This window comes from Gymnoscopelus microlampas (genome assembly GCF_963454915.1).
Source record: "Gymnoscopelus microlampas genome assembly, chromosome: 15".
Taxonomy (NCBI): Eukaryota; Metazoa; Chordata; class Actinopteri; order Myctophiformes; family Myctophidae; genus Gymnoscopelus; species Gymnoscopelus microlampas.
The window spans coordinates 2,474,492-2,496,485 of record NC_139952.1 but is presented as its reverse complement, the minus strand read 5'-3'; the positions used below and the strand labels follow the sequence as shown (position 1 = coordinate 2,496,485).

Sequence of the window (21,994 nt, the reverse complement as noted above, 5' to 3'; positions counted from 1 at the left end):
CTTGTAGATCTGCTATTTTCAAATATTTAGTACTTTAAGTACCTTTTGAAGCCAATACTTTTGTACTTTAATCAAGTACATTTTGAATCCTGGACTTTTACTTGTAACAGAGTATTTCTATATTGCAGCATTGGTACTTTTACTTAAGTAAAGAATTCGAGTACTTTTTCCACCACTGTGCAGGACCCAGGGACTAAGGCAAACATCTGCAAAACCAGGATGCTCTGTGATGCACTGCAGCTCTGTCTCCACCTGTCCAAAATTGTCCATCACCTGTTAGAAAGCGGACAGTCATGGACAGCTTTATTTTTTTGCCCCAACCCTCACCATAATCATTAGCCTTGGAGGAGATTCATCTAGATAGACGTATAGATAGATCTCACATTCACATAGATCTAAAAAGATAGAGATAGATAGATAATAGCTAGAGATCTGTAGATTAATTGTCATGGACATACAATAGCAATATCTGTAGAATAGCTATACCTTTGGCTTACATTTACAGGGATGTGAATGATGGGTGCACATTTTAGAATTCGTTGTGATTCAAGCTATATGCTTACAGTCAACACAAACACTGCAAAGAAAAACTGAAATTGTCATGCTGAAATAGCATCCACCTCCTTAGGTAGGCCTACTCTGCAGCATTTGTTCTCCCGACCTGAAGCCATGAGCTGGCAACGACCACAATCCGTGTACGTAGCGTTCAATTGATATCCGTTCTCAAATCCCAAAATCGAAAATCGGAAATTGTCCGTTCAGTTTATATCCGTTCTTAAGTCCCAAAATCGAAAATAAGAAATTGGCTTCATCTCATGAATGGAAAACGGAAATTGACCCGTTTTTTAATTTAATTTTTTTGTTAAACACAATTTTTGCCAGGATATCAAGTATTACTTTACAAGCCCGTATCTTGCGTTCAGTCTATTATTCAATGTGAAATCAAAAATCAAAAATCGAAAATTGGCTTGATTTTCAATTTTAGCCTTTCATCTACATGAATGGAAAACGGAAAATTACCTGTTTTTTAATTATCGATCATTCATATGCATTATTATACAAAGTTACGGATAGGGAGGGGGCGGAGCCGAGACTCCACCCCCTCCCTACGCGCCATCTTGGTGAGGTCCGGTTCGGTCCAGCAGCACCGTGTTAGCTCCGGCTAAGTGTAACACTGTAAACAAACACATAGCAGCTACTTTAGCTAGTCACTGCTAGAACATTTTACGCAGATTAAGAGGAAACAATACGAGGAGAAGATTACATTTATCGGTATCGATCCGTATAAGCTTGTTACGAGTGAGTTTAGTGTCAATAAGGATCTTTATCCGCCGGGCCATACATTATCCGGATATTGTATGATTATTATTTAGTGTTTACACGCAGTGCCTACTACACTATGGACCAGTTGATGGCCTACAACAGCCTTGAGGCTCAATCTTATTTGTGCAAGGGTAAGTAAGTTTGTTTTTATTATTTTGTTTTATCGTTTGACAGGTAATGTTGGTGAACTGTAGAAGTGCTGTGCAAGTCTGTGTGTTAGCGTGGCTACTGTTAGCCTTGGATCAAGACTATCGTAGATTTATTTTATCTGAGTCAGACTTGATCAAATACAACTAATATATAGTCTTGATCCAAGGCTAAGCTTTTTTAGCCCTGGCCTGGCGTTAGTGAGTTCTCTCTAACTTAGAGAGAACTCTAACGCTGGACTAAGCTACTGTGTGCCCAAAAGAAGTCAGACGTAAACAAAGCCCAAATATGGGCCTTATTAATGACCCAAAATAATTCATGAAAGTCGAGTCTGTCCATTGTGGCTGGCATGCAGATAGTCAAGCTTTGTTCTTTGAGAGTTTCATAGGGGGAAAAACACAAGTAAAAAGTACTAGCCTGGTTACCCAGCACTTTTCATACAGTCAGTGGCTGGTCTTACAAGCAGGGTCTTACAAGACTGGGTCAAAATGTACCACAACCAGGGTCGGTAACACCACAGCATTCTAACTAGATATAATTACAATTACGATCAGGGGTCTTCAACGTTTTCAGGCCAAGGACCCCTTGGCTGAGAGCGAGATAAAGCAGGGACCCCCATTATATTGTATAGAATATTTCTTTTTTCATAGATTTCATAGGCAGCTTCATAGACTTGTTCCACAGCACTATCATGTTGGATTCATGTTAATGTGTATTTCCAAACATTTAATCATGCACTTAAACAACACTTATACCTGACCTTTCATTCTGTACTTAGCCTGCTCTTTTTCCCCGCTATACTAAACCACTTTGCCGAAGATAGCAGATCTACAAACGCACAACGCCTTTGGCTAAAGTTCCTCTCAGAATAGGGATACTTGGTTGAAGTGGTTTATGTAAAAATCACACAAAGATTTGGTGGACCCCCTGTAGTAACTCTGAGGACCCCCTAGGGGTCCCGGACCCCCTGTTGAAGACCTCTGCTTTAGATATTATTTGATTTTTTTGTTGCACGCATGCAGTGTTGTCCTATGTAAGCTGAAGACAATAATACCCTAGCGGTCTGTTCTATCACAGTAATATCACTGTTTACTCTATTCTCAGGTGCTGCACTCAGCAACCGAGGGAGAAGCCAACCTCTCCCTGGATCATGGCCCCAGAGCACAGCACACTGGGGCGGTGCTTGACGCACACTGTGACTGCAAGTCTGGACTGTGTGAGGTCTGGTCCCGTGTAGGTGCTGCGCTGCAAGAGTCCAGAGGAAAGACACAGTAGAACCTTACTCTAGGTGCTTGTGGCCCACTTCAGCGACTGAGTCAAAGCGTGGTAACGTGAGTTGTGTATTTTAAATTGAGCATATTGTTCTAATTCATTAGAACCAGGGTCAGTGAAACCACAGCATTTTAACTAGATAATGACAATGCTTTATGTATTATTTGATTGAAGCATGCAGTGTTCTCTTATTTAAGCAGAAGAAAATGATTTAAAAGTTAAATGATATCCTACCGGTCTGTACTATCACAGTAATATTCCCTGTTTATTTTATTCTCAGGTGTTTTTGACCCATCTGCAAGTAATAACCTGAAACACCTCCAAGGAGTCTAATTAAGACCATCTGCACTCCAGGCAGCTCCCAACACAGCGTGTAGCAGCAGGACCCTCGCTACAAGAAGAGTCACTCCAGGCAAGGCAGCATGACGCTGGCCACCAACAGAGCCGTGCCTACTGCTCAAAAGCCCAGCAGTTTGATCAGCGTCACCACCAGCGTCCATCAGATTTTCCTGGAGACTGTGTACTGTACTGGTTGGCAGAGGATTCAACATGGCAGATAGTGTAGGATCTGTCATGGCATGATTAGTCACACTAGCCTTTACAAAAGGGGGAAAAACAGCTATATTAATCTAAACTAATATTATACTTTACTATATGCTATATTATACTACTATATTGTGAACTCTCTATACATACATACTGTATATCTCTACATATCTACTATTTTAATGTGCTTCACCAAAACGAAAAATGTACTAATCTTTGTGCAGTAGTAGCCTCGTGAAGAGGATTCAAGCTCTTAAAAGAGATGACTTCAAGAGCTTGCACTTAAATTGTGAATAAAATGTTTTATTGAATGCCATTATTTGCCTTGCATATTCTGTAATCTGTAGCCTACTATTGATAAATGTCCTACTTGGCTTAAATTAAGCAGTTGTTTTTATGAGTGATGTTTAGATTAGATTTAGTTTCAACTTTATTGTCACTGCACAGAGTACAAGCACTACTGAGACAACAAAATGCAGTTTCGCATCTACAGCTGAGTTACAGTGTGTCATGTCCAAGGAGGAAGAAACTGCAGGAGATTCTTCTTACTGAGAAAGTGGCTGAGAACAAGAGAATCATGTGTTATCACTATAATCAATGCAATGGTTCTCATACTTTTCCATGTCAAGGACCCCCAAATTAATATGTATTAGCCCCATCTGAAAATATTTTGTCCCAGGGACCCCCATACTATGTTTGTGTTGTAAAATGTTTCAAAAACATTCAAATTCTTCTGAAAATAGCCGATCTACAAGCTCACAACACATCACATTGAGACGACTCAGACGAGGAGCATGGAGTTTGGTTATATTTCAAATAGCCAATGTACAGGGAGGTGCTTAAAACAGATGTTGATGCTACGTATATATTAAGGACCCCTGGGGGGTCCCTGAACCCCACGTTGAGAACAATTAGTGTATGTATAATACAGGGCTCTTCAACAGGGGGTCAGGGACCCCTAGGGATCCTCAGAGTTACAGGGGGCCGCCTAATCTTTGTGTATTCTGGAGGGAACTTTAGGGAAAATAGCCGATCTACAAGCTTGTAGATCTGCTATTTATAGGCAATGAGGTTTGGTGTAGATGGGGGGTGGGCAGACCAAGTGAAAGGTCAAGTTTATGGTTTAAGTGATTAAATGTCTGAAAATACAAATGAACATGGATCCAATATAGTGCTGTCAAACCTATGAAGCTAACTATGAAATCTATGAAAAGTTTGAATCTGCCACACAATTGTATACAATATGTAGTGGGGATCTCTGATCATCTCTCAGCTATGGGGTCCTTCGTCTGAAACACCTTGAAGACCCCTGGTATAATATATAAATAGAATGAACTGTAAGCGTAGGTATGAATGTGACATATACAAAACAGTATGAACACTAAACTGGTGTACTGTAAATGTTATGTATTGTACAGTCGGAGGTATACAGTGTGTACATATACCTACAGCTGTTAATCTGTAACATTCACTTTGTGTGTTTGGGATATTTCTATGGGGTTAGAACAGACTCAAAATTATCTGTATCCGTGAAAGCAGATTTGTACTCGTAGAGGCAATTCGCAACAAACAGTCTGTAAGTGTAAATCAGATTTGTACTAGTAAAGTGCAATTCGTAACTCAAATATCAACATCTGTAACTCGTGTATCAACATTTGTAACTTGTGTATCAAGATTTGTAACTTGTGTATCAACATTTGTGTGTCAACTTATACATTTTAGAAGGAGATTTATGTGTGACTTTCCACCGATTTGTGTGAGTAATTATGAGACTCTTTTACCACACTGTTTTGTCATATGATTCGTAACTTGTAAAAAATAAAATCACCTATTTATGCAGAGTCATTTGTATTTGTGTATCTAAATGTACAACTCGTAAATCAACATTTGTGTGTCAACTTAAGACATTATAAACGCAAATGTAGCTGTGACTAATTTTGAGACTATGCTGGTGTTCAAACAGTCTCATATATATTCGTATCTGTAAATAAGATTTGTACCTATTTTCACATTTGTAACTCAAATAACAACATCTGTATGTCATATATGAACATTTGCAAGTCAACTTTGAAATTATAAAACTAAATGTAGCTGTTAATGTACACGGATCTGTGTGACGAATTATGAGACTGTTGTCCCGTGTTAAATGCAAACAGATCTGTGACTCGTGTTGGGAGCAGTACCGAGTGCCTCCGCTAGATGGCGGTGTGAGTACACGATATGCTCGGCTACATGATTTGCTCGGGGTCCTGTGCTTGCTACCGACGTCACACACTATGATTGGCTGTACGTCTGAACGATGACGTGGCACATTGTGATTGGCTTGTGGCTTTTTTTCTTTTCAAAACTTTATTGAACACTGTTACAAATCACACAAATCAGTGTTACTTTATGGATAAGTCTTGTTTATTATTTTAAAATGAACGTCTTTTTCCAGTGGTAACCTATTTATATCATTGATATATTAAATAAGTTTGAAGAGGCTTAATGGTGATTATTTAGTGAATTATGGACAATGTGTTTGTTTTAACAGAACGTTTAGAACGTTTTATTAAATAAGTTTTATAGAGGCTTGATTATTTAGTGAATTATGGATAATTCGTTTGTTTTAACATAACGTTAATATGTTTTCGCGATAATATATTTGTGTCTCCATAATATTAATATATGATAATATATAATAATATATAAAGATGTCCCCTGGTTCTTTTTGAAAAATACAAAAAAACTTCTAAGTACAAAGTACCACCAGGTCTCTGCGGAGGGGGTCCGCTCCACCCAACCACGTACCCAGGATCGGGGTGCATCGGTCTGGGTAGAGAGGGACCGCCAAAGGGGGTCCCTGGTTCTTTTTGAAAAATACAAAAAATCTTCTAAGTACAAACCAGGTCTCTGCGGAGGGGTTCCGCTCCACCCAACCACGTACCCAGGATTGGGGTGCCTCGGTCTGGGTAGAGAGGGACCGCCAAAGGGGGTCCCTGGTTCTTTTTGAAAAATTCAAAAAATCTTCTAAGTACAAAGTACCACCAGTTCTCTGCAGAGGGGGGTCCGCTCCACCCAACCACGTACCCAGGATCGGGGTGCCTCGGTCTGGGTAGAGAGGGACCGCCAAAGGGGGTCCCTGGTTCTTTTTGAAAAATACAAAAAATCTTCTAAGTACAAAGGAATACCGGTCAGGTGGGCACATTGGACATCTGGGCACACAAGTTTCTAGACAACTGGGCACACCGGATAAGTGGGCATACGGACATCTGGGCACACGAGATGAATGGGCACATGGACATATGGGCACACGAGATGACTGGGCACACGGACATCTGGGCACACGAGATGACTGGGCACATGGACATCTGGGCACACCGTATGACTACCAAGGATTTTTGTGTTCCTTTGATATTTAAGTACCCCCCGCCCCCCCACTGTGAGAGAGAGACGGTGGGAGACATTGTGTAATGTCTGTTACTGAGATAGTGTATTGCAGTGTGTCCTTGCAGTTCTGACAGCATCCTCATCCATTTGTTGTGAGCTGTGTATTGCCTCTCCCATGTGTGTGTGTGTGTGTGTGTGTGTGTGTGTGTGTGTGTGTGTGTGTGTGTGTGTGTGTGTGTGTGTGTGTGTGTGTGTGTGTGTGTGTGTGTGTGTGTGTAGGTTGAATCGGTGGAGACTCTTACATTCTAACCCTAAACCCTAACCCTAACCTGGGTGGAGGGTGATTATGCGGGTGAACTCAGTGGAGGAGGGCCATTAGGTGTAAGCAGTGGGGAGGGACCACTAGGTTGAATCAGTGGAAACTGTCACATCCTAGGCCTATACCTAACTCTCATCCTAACCCTAGGGGGGTGATTATGCGGCTGTCTGAGGAGGGGAACTCAGGAGCGTCTGCTCAGGAACTCAGGAGCAGACAATTCACAGCAGGGGTTCACTAATCTCTGGATTTCATAGAAAGGGGGGGCACATCAAAGCAGAGTGCCCAGCTGTCTTGTGTGCCCACTTGACTGTGTGCCCAGTTGTCTTGTGTGCCCAGTTGACAGTGTGCCCAGTTGACTGTGTGCCCAGCTGTCTTGTGTGCCCAGTTGACTGTGTGCCCAGTTGACCTGTGTGCCCAGACGGCTGTGTGCCCAGTTGTCCGGTGTGCCCAGTTGGTTTTTGTGCCCACCTGACCGGTTACCATATACCGTACAAAGTACCACAGGGTTGAAAAATACCCAGATACCCAGACCGAGGCACCCCGATCCTGGGTACGTGGTTGGGTGGAGCGGACCCCCTCCGCAGAGACTTGGTTTGTCCTTAGAAGATTTTTTGTATTTTTCAAAAAGAACCAGGACCCCCTTTGGCGGTCCCTCTCTACCCAGACCGAGGCACCCCGATCCTGGGTACGTGGTTGGGTGGAGCGGACCCCCTCCGCAGAGACCTGGTTTGTCCTTAGAAGATTTTTTGTATTTTTCAAAAAGAACCAGGGACCCCCTTTGGCGGTCCCTCTCTACCCAGACCAAGGCACCCCGATCCTGGGTACGTGGTTGGGTGGAACGGACCCCCCTCCGCAGAGACCTGGTGGTACTTTGTACTTAGAAGATTTTTTGTATTTTTCAAAAAGAACCAGGGGACATCTTTATATATTATTATATATTATCATATATTAATATTATGGAGACACAAATATATTATCGCGTTATGTTAACGTTATTAACGTTATGTTAAAACAAACAAATTATCCATAATTCACTAAATAATCAAGCCTCTATAAAACGTTTTTACTAAAACGTTCTAAACGTTCTGTTAAAACAAACACATTGTCCATAATTCACTAAATAATCACCATTAAGCCTCTTCAAACTTATTTGATATATCAATGATATAAATAGGTTACCACTGGAAAAAGACGTTCATTTTAAAATAATAAACAAGACTTATCCATAAAGTAACACTGATTTGTGTGATTTGTAACAGTGTTCAATAAAGTTTTGAAAAGAAAAAAAGCCACAAGCCAATCACAATGTGCCACGTCATCGTTCAGACGTACAGCCAATCATAGTGTGTGACGTCGGTAGCAAGCACAGGACCCCGAGCAAATCATGTAGCCGAGCATATCGTGTACTCACACCGCCATCTAGCGGAGGCACTCGGTACTGCTCCCAACACGAGTCACAGATCTGTTTGCATTTAACACGGGACAACAGTCTCATAATTCGTCACACAGATCCGTGTACATTAACAGCTACATTTAGTTTTATAATTTCAAAGTTGACTTACAAATGTTCATATATGACATGCAGATGTTGTTATTTGAGTTACAAATGTGAAAATAGGTACAAATCTTATTTACAGATACGAATATATATGAGACTGTTTGAACACCAGCATAGTCTCAAAATTAGTCACAGCTACATTTGCGTTTATAATGTCTTAAGTTGACACACAAATGTTGATTTACGAGTTGTACATTTAGATACACAAATACAAATGACTCTGCATAAATAGGTGATTTTATTTTTTACAAGTTACGAATCATATGACAAAACAGTGTGGTAAAAGAGTCTCATAATTACTCACACAAATCGGTGGAAAGTCACACATAAATCTCCTTCTAAAATGTATAAGTTGACACACAAATGTTGATACACGAGTTACAAATCTTGATACACAAGTTACAAATGTTGATACACGAGTTACAAATGTTGATATTTGAGTTACAGATGTTGATATTTGAGTTACAAATTGCACTTTACAAGTACAAATCTGATTTACACTTACAGACTGTTTGTTGCGAATTGCCTCTACGAGTACAAATCTGCTTTCACGGATACAGATAATTTTGAGTCTGTTCTAACCCCATATATTTCACCCCCAAAATGACCTTTTCTATGGATTAGTCACCCCATGGAGACTTGAATTGATGGAAAGTAACTAAGTACATGTACTCAAGTACTGTAATTAAGTGCACTTTTGAGGTATTTGTACTTTACTTGAGTATTTCCAATTTCCAATACTTTTACTTCTACTCCACTACATCTCAGAGGTAAATAGTGTACTTTTACTCCACTACAATTATTTGAAAACTTTAGTTACTAGTACTTTGTAGATTTTGATTATTATTACTGAACATACATTAACCACTTCAGCCCTATATACATTTTGGCCATTTGAAAATAGCCGATCTACAAGCTTACAATGCTTCCGATGTGACGCATTGTGAGCTTGTAGATCTGCTATTTTCAACATAAAAAAAAAGTACATTTGAAAACTTGAAATGGGACATTCCAGTACTTTTACTTTTGGTATTTTAAGTACATTTTGATGCCAATACTTTTATACTTTTGAATTGCGGACCTTTACTTGTAACAGAGTATTTCTACATTGCAGTATTGATACTTTTACTTAAGTAAAACATTTGAGTACTTTTTCCACCACTGGGTATATGTTGTACAAACAAAGACATTAACACTATAGATATTGCTGTCTAGAATGTGTACATTATTAATATTGTACCTTCAGGCGTCCTAGCCTACTGTATGTCTTGGCATTTATATTTCACTATGGCACCATCCATACTAGTCCAAACAGTATAGGCCTACAATACATATTAACACATTTCTACCAGTTTATACTGTTCATAATACTGTATCTTAGCTCTTTAATTCCAACCCTTTATTTGTTCGTTATATAATTTAGAATACATCATGTACTATTATACTGTAATACTCATGGCATGACACATAAATCATGATTATCGCATTCTCAACCATTTAAACCCAGTTGGTGTGAATATCCTGTACCCTTCCTATACCCGATTCCTCTTCCAGCGATCCAGAAACAGATGTGTGCCTAGCTACTGTGTACTTGTTACGACCTTATAAGGTGTCTAGAGGCTAAGGAGTAACACATACACAGGTAACGAAAAAGTGTACATTAATATTAGGATCAACCTTAAGTTTACAATGGATAATTAAGCAGATCAGGGAAAGCAACAAACTTCAGGGTGGCCAAAGCCAAAATACCCCAACCCTACCTGAAAAGAAAACAACCTAAACTCCACCAAAACAAAGTTACAGTATAGGCTCCCTAACTAAACAAAACAGGGTCAAAAGGGGGAACAAAATAAAAGGCGGCACATCCCTACAAGCTTCCCTTCTCTATTATACTCAGGAAAAAGGTTTGGAATATGATTACGTTTCCTATCTAAGAATAGTCTATACTTTAAACACTAAGTAAATAAAGTTACCTACTTACGCACTAAGCAGGAAAAAGGTATGGCACACAGCCTATAGACCTACAGTAGCAAACACCAGCTAACTAACAGAAAGGGTTCAGCACATGGAGGTGACGGATGGTAAAAAGGCTGATGAGGAGCTTCTCCCAGGCTTTTATGCTGTCTGGGCTGATTGAGGAAGCTGCAGCTTGCTTTTAATGCTCTTCAGGTTGCCCTGGTTGAGCTTAGACTGGTTTTAAATGCAAGCAAAACTAAATTCATGCTGTTCACTAGGGCTAAAACCACCAACCTTAGTAATATAGTCATAACCTCTTCAAGTGGTGCTACAATAGAAAGGGCCACGGAATACAATTACCTTGGCATCTGGCTAGATGAGAAATTGTGTTTTAAATTTCACATTGAAAACCTTGTCTCTATAGAAATAAATCTTGCTTTCCTGCATCCAGTAGGAAAACAATTAGTATGGACTATGGAGACATTATCTATAGAACTGCTACTCCATCAATTTTAAAGCGCCTCGACACTGTGTACCATTCTGCCCTAAGATGGGTCACTGGTGACAGCTATGGTACCCATCATTGTACACTCTATGGGAACGCAGGCTTATCCTCTCTATCTGAGAGGCGTGATAAGCACTGGTACAGTATGTATTTATTTCTAAAGCCATCTCAGGAATGCTGCCCCCTTATATTTGTTCTATGTTGGATCAGAACCCTATTACATACCAGACCCGCTCAACTGATCTCCTGACACTCAAGGTTCTTTTTGCACAGACAGAGTTAGACAAGACAGCATTTTCTGTCAGTGCTCCATCTGCCTGGAATGAGCTCCAGAGGCCCTTGAAAATCAAATCACTTCCATCTTTAGGTCATTTCAGGGAAATAACTTCCAACAATTTTGTTCAGGATTGTAACTGCTTTATTTAATTTAATTTTGGTAGATCTGTTCTAGTTCTTTGAGTATTTTAGTTTTTTTTGAGTGATTTCTGTATTCTGATTCATGCATCTTATGTTGCTGTATGTGAATGTCTATTCCTGTTGTTGATTACTGTGTTCTGTTTCTCGGCTACATTGAAAATGAGGGCCTGCCCCTCAACTGTACTCCGAGCTGAAATAAAGGTTATGATGATGATGAGGAATGAGGCCCAGGTGTGTCTCCAGACACCACGCCACTCCTCCAATCTCTACTCCACCCTCCATTACCAAGTAGGGCACTGAAAACACTCAGAGGGTTAAAAACACAATATGAGGCCACATAGGGCCGTAACAGTACTCAATGTATAACTATACATATATATATTACACTGTACTGAAAAATGACACCATTATCGCATTCTCTCAGCCACTGTTCGCTGTGGACACGCCACCTGCTGACTCCTGAAGATCTGATCAGTAAACCCAAACGGAATCTGCAGTTTTTTTTCTGTTTTTCAGTGGTGATTCAGGAGGAAAATCTGTGGGATTCTGCGGGGTGACTTTTTAAGGTTTTAGACAGTTATCCAGTACTATAATCAATGTGTTTGGAGCAAGAATAACAACCCTAAACATGCTAAATAAATCTTAAAGTACCACAAAGTAAGATCCATTAGTCAAACCTTTGATTTTGTCATTTTTTATTCAATACTAATTCACTCCTTCATGAACATTCTTTAGTACATATTCAATTCAAATAACAAATGTGCAATAAAATGTAAATTTGCCACTGAAATGCATTGGGAACAGGTAGATTAAACATTAATCTAAGAAAACAATAATTTACCAATGGGTCCAACATGAACATACATAAATTCATTCTCTAAATAATGTAATAAATACATAAATAAGTATAGTGCAAATGCGAGAACTGATATTTTTTTAGAACAATTTAAATAAAAAGAATTTATAATTAAACCACAGATGTTTGTTTTTTCTGTATGTATGCAAGTCTGTACATTGGAAAGGAACAGTTTACTTTAACTACTTACACTCTCTATTCTAAGACAAATAGACCTGAGTTGCAACTGTACTTTCCTTTACACGAATTCTCTCTCATAAAAATAGCCGATCTACAAGCTCACATCGCGCCGCATTGTGACACGTTGTGAGCTTGTAGATCTGCTATTTTTGGCTAATGTTATCCCCAGAATATGGATGCTGGATTTTCTTTTTTTTAATTAAAAGGAGGGGAAAAAAAGAACATTTTACATAATCGTTAAACATACATTAATTAATTTGTTCAATAAATAAATTTGGAACAAATACATACAACAGATATAGTGCTTGTTCAAGAGAGGATACAAAGCACTTCCGGAACATTAAATAATCATTGAAAAACAGATGATTGTTTTTTTCTGCAAGTCTACATTTGAAAAGAACAACTTTAACATTCTATACAAGACAAGGCAACATTTAACAACCATTAAAGCGTGAGTGAGTCAGTCAGTCAGTCAGTCAGTCAGTCAGTCAGTCAGTCAGTCAGTCAGTCAGCCTGAGGCTTTCAGCCAGGCATTCTGAGTCAGTCAGTCAGTCAGTCTGTGGCTTTCAGTCAGGCAGTCAGTCAGCCAGCCAGCCAGATAGCCAGCCTCTGGCTTTCAGTCAGTCAGTGGGGGTTATTCTGCCGACAGTTGAATTTGGCAATAAGCATCATTGTAATGTTGTGTTCAGTCAGGCTCCGTCGGTACTGTGTAAGCAGCATAGTGTAATGTGAGAAAAGACTCAACATCCACTGAGGTAGCGGGGTGATGGAGGTACAATGATGCTAGTGGGGCAAGAGTGGGCATTCTGTCCTCCCTGGCAGCCCACCACTCCACAGGACTGACATACTCAGCATCACTCTAGTCCATGTGGACGTAACAATGTCATTCCTCAGCTGACACAAGGGTAAGGGCAGGGGCCACCTGGACATAGTCCTGAATGTTCTTTCTTAGACCAGCCAATTGCTTGGTAAAACACTGGGAGGGCTTTGAAGAGATCCATGCTGGGGTGTCTCTCCATCACAGCCTGCAGCTTTGCAGAGCAGTTAGCCATGGTCTTCTGGAAGAGCTGAGAGTAGGCATCATGCTCATTCTCATCCAGCTCCACCAGCTGCTCTTTGGTCCCAGGATGCCAGTCTTCAGCCCCTGCACTGCAGCCGTATTCAAACATGTAGAGGTTGTCAAGTTGACCATGGATAGTGGCAGCAGAAGGGTTGGATGTCTCCTGTTGAGGAGATGTGCCAGACATGTGATGTGTCTGGAGTTGGGGAACAGGCCATGAAGAATGATGTTGAAGGCTTTCTTCATGTAGCTTGCTGAGTCTGTGACAAAAGCCCACACGTCACTGAGGTTGATGTTGTAGCTGTTGAGGCAAGAGATGACTGCCTGTGACACAGTGTTGAAGTTGACTCTCTCAAGGAACACAATATCTGATGTCAGAGATGGCTCGCCAACGGGTTGCAGAAGAATTCCGAGGACACAGCGACCACAGGCTTCTGTTGTCTCATCTAATAAAACATAGATGGCCTTTCACTCCACCGCACTCTTGATATCCTCCACATACTGAGGTAACAGCTCTAGCAGGTAGTCTGAGCGGAAGTGGGACAGAGCTGGAAGGGATCCTCCCTGCTTTGCAGCCAGTGTGGGAGCTTTCTCAAGGGGAATATCTGCCTCAACCAGTCTTAGTAAAACTCCAGCACAAACTCCTTCCTCTCAGCAGTAGATGGGGTCTTGGAGAGGCAGGCAGCCAGAGTTTGAGTCCTCGATCGTACTGGAAAACAAAGAAAGGTTCGATAATGTAAAATAAACACAGTATCATTGTACAGAAAATCAAATAATAATGCAAACCTACTGTAAGCTCACATATACAAGCCCCTCACAAATATCTGCCTTTCAGGTGTGTATTGTTGAGTGCTGGTCACAATGAAGCGCCTCTACCTCACTAATAACATAATACAGCTTTATTTTCTTTACAATTATCATACTAAACACATTACTGTCAATAGTAAGAACTGCAGTAGTGCACACATGAACCAAACTTCTCTGTCTTCATATTTGATTAAATGTTCTCACTACTCACAAAAATGTACATTACAGGTTGAGCATAATCATCCTGGCTGCTAGACTAGGTATATGTAACAAAACAAAGCAAACTGAAAACGAGTATTTTTGTAACCATCACTGGTTACAAAAAACATTCTCAATAGTCTTAGACTATTGAGAAGCAGTTGCAGTTGGGGAACAGGCCATGACCAGGGGTCTTCAAGAGGGGGTCCGGGATCCCTAGGGGATCCTCAGTGTTACTACAGAGGGGCCCAAATCTTTGCGTTACATTAACCACTTCAACCCTAGCATCCCTATTCTGAGGGGAACATTAGCAGAAAATAGCAGATCTACAAGCTCACAATGCACAACTTAACATGAATCCAACACATTAGTGCTGTCAAACAAGTCTATGAAGCTGTCTATGAAATATATGAAGATGTTTAACGTGCAACACAATTTTATACAATATGCAGTGAGGGGGTCCCTGCTTCATCTCTTAAGAGGTCCTTGGCCTGGAAAACATTGAAGACCCCTGGTCTACTATTCTCCTCTATGGGCTATATTTCTTAAGATAAGCACTAAAGCCGATTTACATAAAATAAAACTATTGTTTCTCTTTATAACGCTGCAGCTGTCGTCCCTCTGCCTTGCCTGGCCAGTGTTGCAAAAAATAAATAAAGTAATTTCATCAACTTACCAGTGAGCGTGGGTCTGAACACCGAGATAATATGAATGGAGCTGGACGGAGCAGCAGAGTGATTGGAAGATTGCTTTGCGGCGATATCAAAGCGTGACGTTACGACCTCACCAAGATGGCGCGTAGCGAGGGGGTGGAGACTCGGCTCCGCCCCCTCCCTATCCGTAACTTTGTATAATAATGCATATGAATGATCGATAATTAAAAAACAGGTAATTTTCCGTTTTCCATTCATGTAGATGAAAGGCTAGAATTGAAAATCAAGCCAATTTTCGATTTTTGATTCTGGATTTCACATTGAATAATAGACTGAACGCAAGATACGGGCTTATAAAGTAATACTTGATATCTTGGCAAAAATTGTGTTTAACAAAATAATAAAGTTAAAAAACGGGTCAATTTCCGTTTTCCATTCATGAGATGAAGCCAATTTCTTATTGTCGATTTTGGGACTTAAGAACGGATATAAACTGAACGGACAATTTCCGATTTTTGATTTTGGGATTTTATTTTGAAAATCAACTGAACGCTACGTACACGGATTGACCACACTCGCACCTAGGAAGAGGAAGGTTACATGACATCAAGTGCGTTAGATGTGAAAATGAAATGGTTCCATTACAAGGTTTTGTTAGTGACATCTGTTACTGAAGATTACAAGACCAAATGACATTACAGTTCGAAGTGAAAATGACATGGTGTCTTTTATTGACATGGGTATGTTATTGATATCTGTTAGACATAACAACAAAGGTGATATTTGTGAAAATGACATGGTTTTGTTAGTAAGATGACTTTGTTAGTGTCATGGTTCTATTGGAATAATGGCATTGTTCTGTGGTGAAGTTACACCATAGAGTGTGTGTGGAGTTGCCATGTGATTCTAAATGACTAGTTATATACATGCACTAAGGAAGGTAGATGAAAATCACGAAACTGAATTATACTGAATAAGGTAAAACACCAATGTTTCTACCAACCACACCATTTACCCCCATTTATTACATCCAAGCAAACAATAATAAACGCAAACCTACCATTGATCTGCGGTCAGCCCTTCTCGGGGATGTGGCTCTGGCTGTACCGCTTCTGCTGGGGCTAGGCTACCGGGTTCGACGGTCGGCTCAAACATGTACGGTTGTACACCAAAAGCTTCATATGGGTAGTCATATTCGTCGTTTTCACTTTCACTGCTGTCAGTGAGGTCTGGCGTCTGGCGGAGTGGCGGCGAGGTGAAGGTGGGGGGGAGTCCTCGCTAGAACCCACCAGGCTATCATGCGAATCGTCCATGTTCACATACATGTTGTTGAATTCCGCGGTATAGGCACAGCTGTTTGGAGCTTGTAAGTCATGTGGGGGGAGGGACGTAGCGAACCGGCGCTGGCTGGAGTGACTGGTGATCAGTGTTGCCATGTCTGCTTATTATAAGTGACTTGATGAAGACGCGTTGTAAGCTTGTAGATCGGCTATTTTCTCTCTATATATATATATATATATATGTATATATATGTGCTTATTTCTCTCGCAATCTGGTAACACTGCTGGTGACCCGTATTTCTCCCCGCCCACTGATGGCTCAGAGCGGCTCTAGCCGTCTGAAACAGTGGGATCTAGTGACTGGGATCTCATCTCGATCGGAGCTGTGTAGCTAGCGGTGGGAGAGGTTCGTGATGGGGAAGTGTTGTGAATGAAACTGCGCTCACTCGGCTTACTGTTTGTGTAACGCAGATGATCAACCAAAGATGCCGAAGAATGAATGAATAAAATAATGAATAGTTTGTTTAGAAACAAGCTATGACGGCCATGAACCCGCCATGCGTGTATCTCCATTTCTCCCCCGACCAGCGGGCACACAGAGTGGCTCAGAGGAGAGCTGGAAGCCCCCTCGGAGAGACAGAGCCATGTTAGCGGTCAAACAATAGCGATTTTTACCAATTCAACAAATAAGCATAAATAAACTACTTCACATGAACAATGTTGGTAAAACTAAGAGATTTGAAGGGGAATATATTTTTTTTATAACCATATTTACAAATAAAAGATAAATTATGTACAGGTCACTTCCTCATTTGTCCTGGTCTGTTTCATGCAGTCACAGTGCAGTACATTGCAGTTTTGATACTTTTACTTGAGTAAAACATTTGAGTACTTTTCCACATTGATGTCATTTCACATAAACTTAATGTAAACATTTTCTCACAGAAAGTCACTTCTCACCTGGAGGCTTTAAGACATTCTGACTCACAATTGACTTTGTTGTCGTCAGTCAGAAACCTTGTATCTCTGACACGTTGTGAGCTTGTAGATCGGCTATTTTCACTATTTTAAAATGTTTTTAAAAGGATATTAAAGGGATAGTTCACCCCCAAAATGACTTTTTTTCTATGGATTACCCCCCCCCTGGAGACTTGTATTCATTGAGATTTTTTTTTTTTTTGTCTCATTCCTAAGACAATAATCTGATGACCGGCGGTGTCTCCGGTAGGAGACTCAAAGTGTCAACTTTGAGTCTCCTACCGGAGTCTCCTACCGGAGACATTAGCATCTTTCCACCGGTCATTAAATTATTGTCTTAGGAATGAGGCAAATACAAAAACATCTTCATGAATTCAAGGCTTCATGGGGGGTGTAATCCATAGAAAATAAGTAATTTTTGGGGTGAACTGTCCCTTTAAGAAAATAAATGTTTTGGACATACAAGGCTTCCAGCCGACAGAGACGATACATTTTAATTATTTTGAGTGAAAACAAACAAACAAACAGGTTGTGAGTTTGTAGATCAGTCAAATGTAAGATAAATAACTGATCTACAAGCTTACAACACGTTTTGAGCTTGATCTCATATCTTTGGGGTGTGTGTGTGTGTGTGTGTGTGTGTGTGTGTGTGTGTGTGTGTGTGTGTGTGTGTGTGTGTGTGTGTGTGTGTGTGTGTGTGTGTGTGTGTGTGTGTGTGTGTGTGTCAGTCAGTGAATGATGTATTTAATGTTTAGCCTACTGTGTTGTTTTTCTCATCAGATTTCCATCCTCTCACACTGGACACAAACACAGCTTACAGAGACCTCTCTCTGTCTGAGAACAACAGAAAGGTGACATGGGGACAGGATCAATCATATCCTGAACATCCTGACAGGTTTGGTGGATGGGATCAGGTTCTGTGTACAGAGGGTCTGACTGGACGCTGTTACTGGGAGGTAGAGTGGAGTAGAGGGGTTTCTATAGCAGTGACTTACAGAGGGATCAGCAGGAAAGGAGGTGGGGATGACTGTCTGCTTGGAGACAATGACAAGTCCTGGAGTCTGCACTGTAGAGATGGTAGTTATGGTAACAGTTACACTGTAAGACACAATAGTAAGGACACTGTCCTCCCTGTCAGTCCCTCTGACTCCAACAGAGTATCAGTGTATCTGGACTGGCCTGCTGGGACTCTGTCCTTCTATAAAGGGTCCTCTGACTCACTGACACACCTGTTCACCTTCCAGAACACATTCTCTGAACCTCTCTATGCTGGGTTCATGTTCTGGTCCTCCTCCTCCTCAGTGTGTCTGTGTGAGAAGAGATAGAGTCTCTATGTGAGGATGACATCAGGTCACCATGGTTACTCAACATGTTTGAGTGAGTGCAGGTTGTCATGGTTACCACTGTTGCCAGGATACTTTTGAGACTAGCTGAGTCTGACGTCATGTACTCCATAGTTGGGCATGAGTGACTCATCATGACATCACGGTGACATCATCATGATTATGTAATAAGCAGCACAGTGACAGTCACACATTAAAGCTCCTGTAGATTTTGACCTTTGACCCCTGACCCCCATAAGACAAGATTTGTGTTAAAAATGTTACAAATTATATAAAAGTACTAAAACATGTTCCTAAAATTGCAGATTTACAAGCTCACAACACATCACATTATGACACATGGTGAGCTTGTAGATCTGCTTTTTCCCCAATACCAAAGTAATACATGGATAAAGTGGTTACACTGAGTTTGATGCTATTAATGTATATTTAATCATTTAGCTTAGGACCCCCTGGAACCCCCTTAAGGACCCCCAGGGGCCCCTGGACCCTACTTTGACAACCAGTCATCTCTAAATGCAATTTTTAACACAAATATGTTCAAACGGGGGTCCCTGGCACAAATGTGTTCAAATGGGGGTCCCTGGCGCAAATGTGTTCAAATGGGGGTCCCTGGTCAAATCCATATTAATGTCAAACTCTATGGTATAAAATGAGTCATCACCACAGGGAGCTTTAGATCTTAGATTAGATTAGATAGAAGTGAACAAACCTCCACTCCATACATTTATAAATATGTATCATAAATACTGTCCATCAACACTGATGATGATGATGATGATGATGATGATGTAAATATCAGTGTCATATTGTGTCTCTTATGATACAAACTCATGTTTTATGTAATATTTTTATATTTTCTGATATTTACACCATATACAGAGGAAAACTGTATATTTGATCATGTAATTATGACAGTAATAATATTGTTTCTTGTATATATAAACCTTTATATACAAGAAACAATTTAACCACTTGAACCCCACTTTATTGACTGGGGTCCCCCAGGGTTCTGTAATTGGTCCCCTGCTTTTTCCCCTCTCTACACCAGATCTCTGGTGTAAATAGCAGCTCTACAAGCTATCTACTAGCTAAGATCTACACCACAAAGCGACACATTGTGAGCAGTGTTCATTTTGACAGCAAATTATAGTCATATTTTAGTCATTCTGAAATGTTTTAGTTTTAGTCTAGTTTTAGTCGACTAAATATCATAAGATTTGAGTTTTAGTCGACTAAAATGTATTTTTGAGGGCCATGATGGCATCATAATGCCTGACTTATACTTGGCTGGTGCCAAAAAATAGCCGATCTACAAGCTCACAACGAGCCTGTGACGCGTTGTGAGCTTGTAGATCGGTTATTTTCAGAGTGCATGGACTTGCATGGACAATCACTCTGGATTCAAACATCTACTAAAGGTGTTAATGAACTCAAATCAATCATTGTTTATTCATTGATTCATTATTACATCATTGTTTCCTCACTCATTCCATGATTGTGTTTTCATTGAATATGAATGTGATATTATCCTCATTCTTCACATGTTATTGTATGATCATGTGTAGAAGTATGAATAGTTTAATAAATGTATTCTTGACAGTCGTTGTTCCTGTGTATTGATATTCATAGTGTTGTCATGACAACATGGCCACAGCTCATTGGTCATGTATAATAACTACGTTGGATCCATTGGAACAAAGGTTATTATTTTTTCCAAACAAAGGGATTCTACCGTTGCGCCTCAGCCTTAAAGGGCCAGTCCGGTGCGTCACAAGTGTAGGATAATAATAGCAGAAGAGAAGAACGCTGGAGCAACACGGACAGTTTAGGCCTTTTATTTAATACGGTGCAGGTAACAAGTAGACTGACGTTTCGCTCTTTGACCTTCCTCACAGTCATCATGACTCTGAGGAAGGTCGAGAGAGAGAACCTCCACTACATTTTATACATTTATACAACACTATCATTGTGTGTTGTGTTGCATTCATGTTAAAGTGCATTTATAGACAGTTAACCTCTTAAATCCCCCCAATATTTATTTTTGGGGCGGTGTAGCCGCCCCCTATAAGTGGGTTTTGGACACCGACCAAAACATGTATGTACCCCCTAACCCTTCCATTGTTAATGCAAATCGATACTTTTTTCATATCAGCCAATCACATTACAGCTAGTGTCATCACCACTAAGTGTAATGTGATTGGCTGACTTTGCAAATTCAGGACTTTGATTGGCTAGCGAAACACATGACACATGTGCAGCCCAATGAATAGCAGTAAGGACTTTTAAAAAAGTCATTTATCCTTTTTTTAAAGTGAGTCATGTCGTGATGACCACACACCACCTACTTGGGTGTCACAACAGTGACATAGTGCTCCAATTTCACATCCTGTGATTGGCTAATCTAAAACCATTTTGATGTGAGAGTAGTATATTTAACTGAGATGTTGTGTATTTCATGAGATCAGTGAAACAGAATCGCAAAATCACTATGGTTGAAAGTAAAAACCGAAACAAAGACAATGGCAAGTCTTCCTAGAACTGGCCTTGTGAGACCCAAGTGTATATCACAAGAGCTTAAACACAGAATTGTGACAAAGCACAGATCTGGTCAAGGTTCCAGAGAAATTTCAGCTGAATTTAAGATTTCAAAAAATACAGTGGCCTATATAATCCAACAATGGAAGAGACGAAGCTTCGTGGGAGACGTAAAGAAGAATCCAAAAATTGCTTTAGCTTAAATGAGAATAGAAGAAAATGATACAATGAAAATCATGAGGTCAAAGGACAGAGAAGAAACACACATTGAAGATAAGAAGATGGAAGAAAATATTACTATGTTTGAAATGAGGAAAGAAAGAACCGAGATGAAGAAGGCAAAGTCTTCCTAGAACTGGTGCTGTGAAATCAAAGAATATATCATCTTTTTTTAAAGTGAGTCATGTTGTGATGACCACACACCGCCCACTTCACACTGGGTGTGATTTTTTTACTGAAAATAGCAGATCTACAAGCTCACAACGCTGCGAGCCGTTGTGAGCTTGTAGATCTGCTATTTTCGGGCTAATGTTCTCCTCAGAATATGGATGCTAGAGTTCAAGTGTCCAGAATCCATTATTTTTAAATGGTGTTTTTAGGTCAAATGTGTCACCACAATAAGCATGGCTCTGTGTTAAGGACTGTTGTATCTCCATTCTCCTTGAGGTGTTTGGTTTGATATAAAACCA

The 21,994-nt window shown here is 40.3% G+C and overlaps 1 protein-coding gene and 1 long non-coding RNA gene across 11 annotated transcripts in view; both read left to right on the top strand.

Moving 5' to 3' along the window:
- Positions 1-21,994, top strand: part of LOC311062090 (NACHT, LRR and PYD domains-containing protein 12-like) — a gene marked incomplete at its 3' end in the record, with an annotated part of 437,600 nt that overhangs the window by 56,320 nt on the left and 359,286 nt on the right. Inside the window, exon 12 of one of the 10 annotated variants that reach the window (XM_084080891.1) lies at positions 18,205-18,501. The exons of 8 other annotated variants lie outside the window; for them this stretch is intronic. In XM_084080891.1, coding sequence (XP_083937017.1) covers positions 18,205-18,501 — 297 coding nt within the window. Of the gene's footprint in view, positions 1-18,204; positions 18,750-21,994 lie in introns of those variants that run through there. One more of the 10 variants, XM_084080883.1, reaches the window with a different exon arrangement.
- Positions 974-3,283, top strand: LOC311062092. The gene is made up of 3 exons (XR_014602461.1): positions 974-1,454; positions 2,575-2,801; positions 3,023-3,283. It is a non-coding gene; the product is annotated as an uncharacterized lncRNA (long non-coding RNA).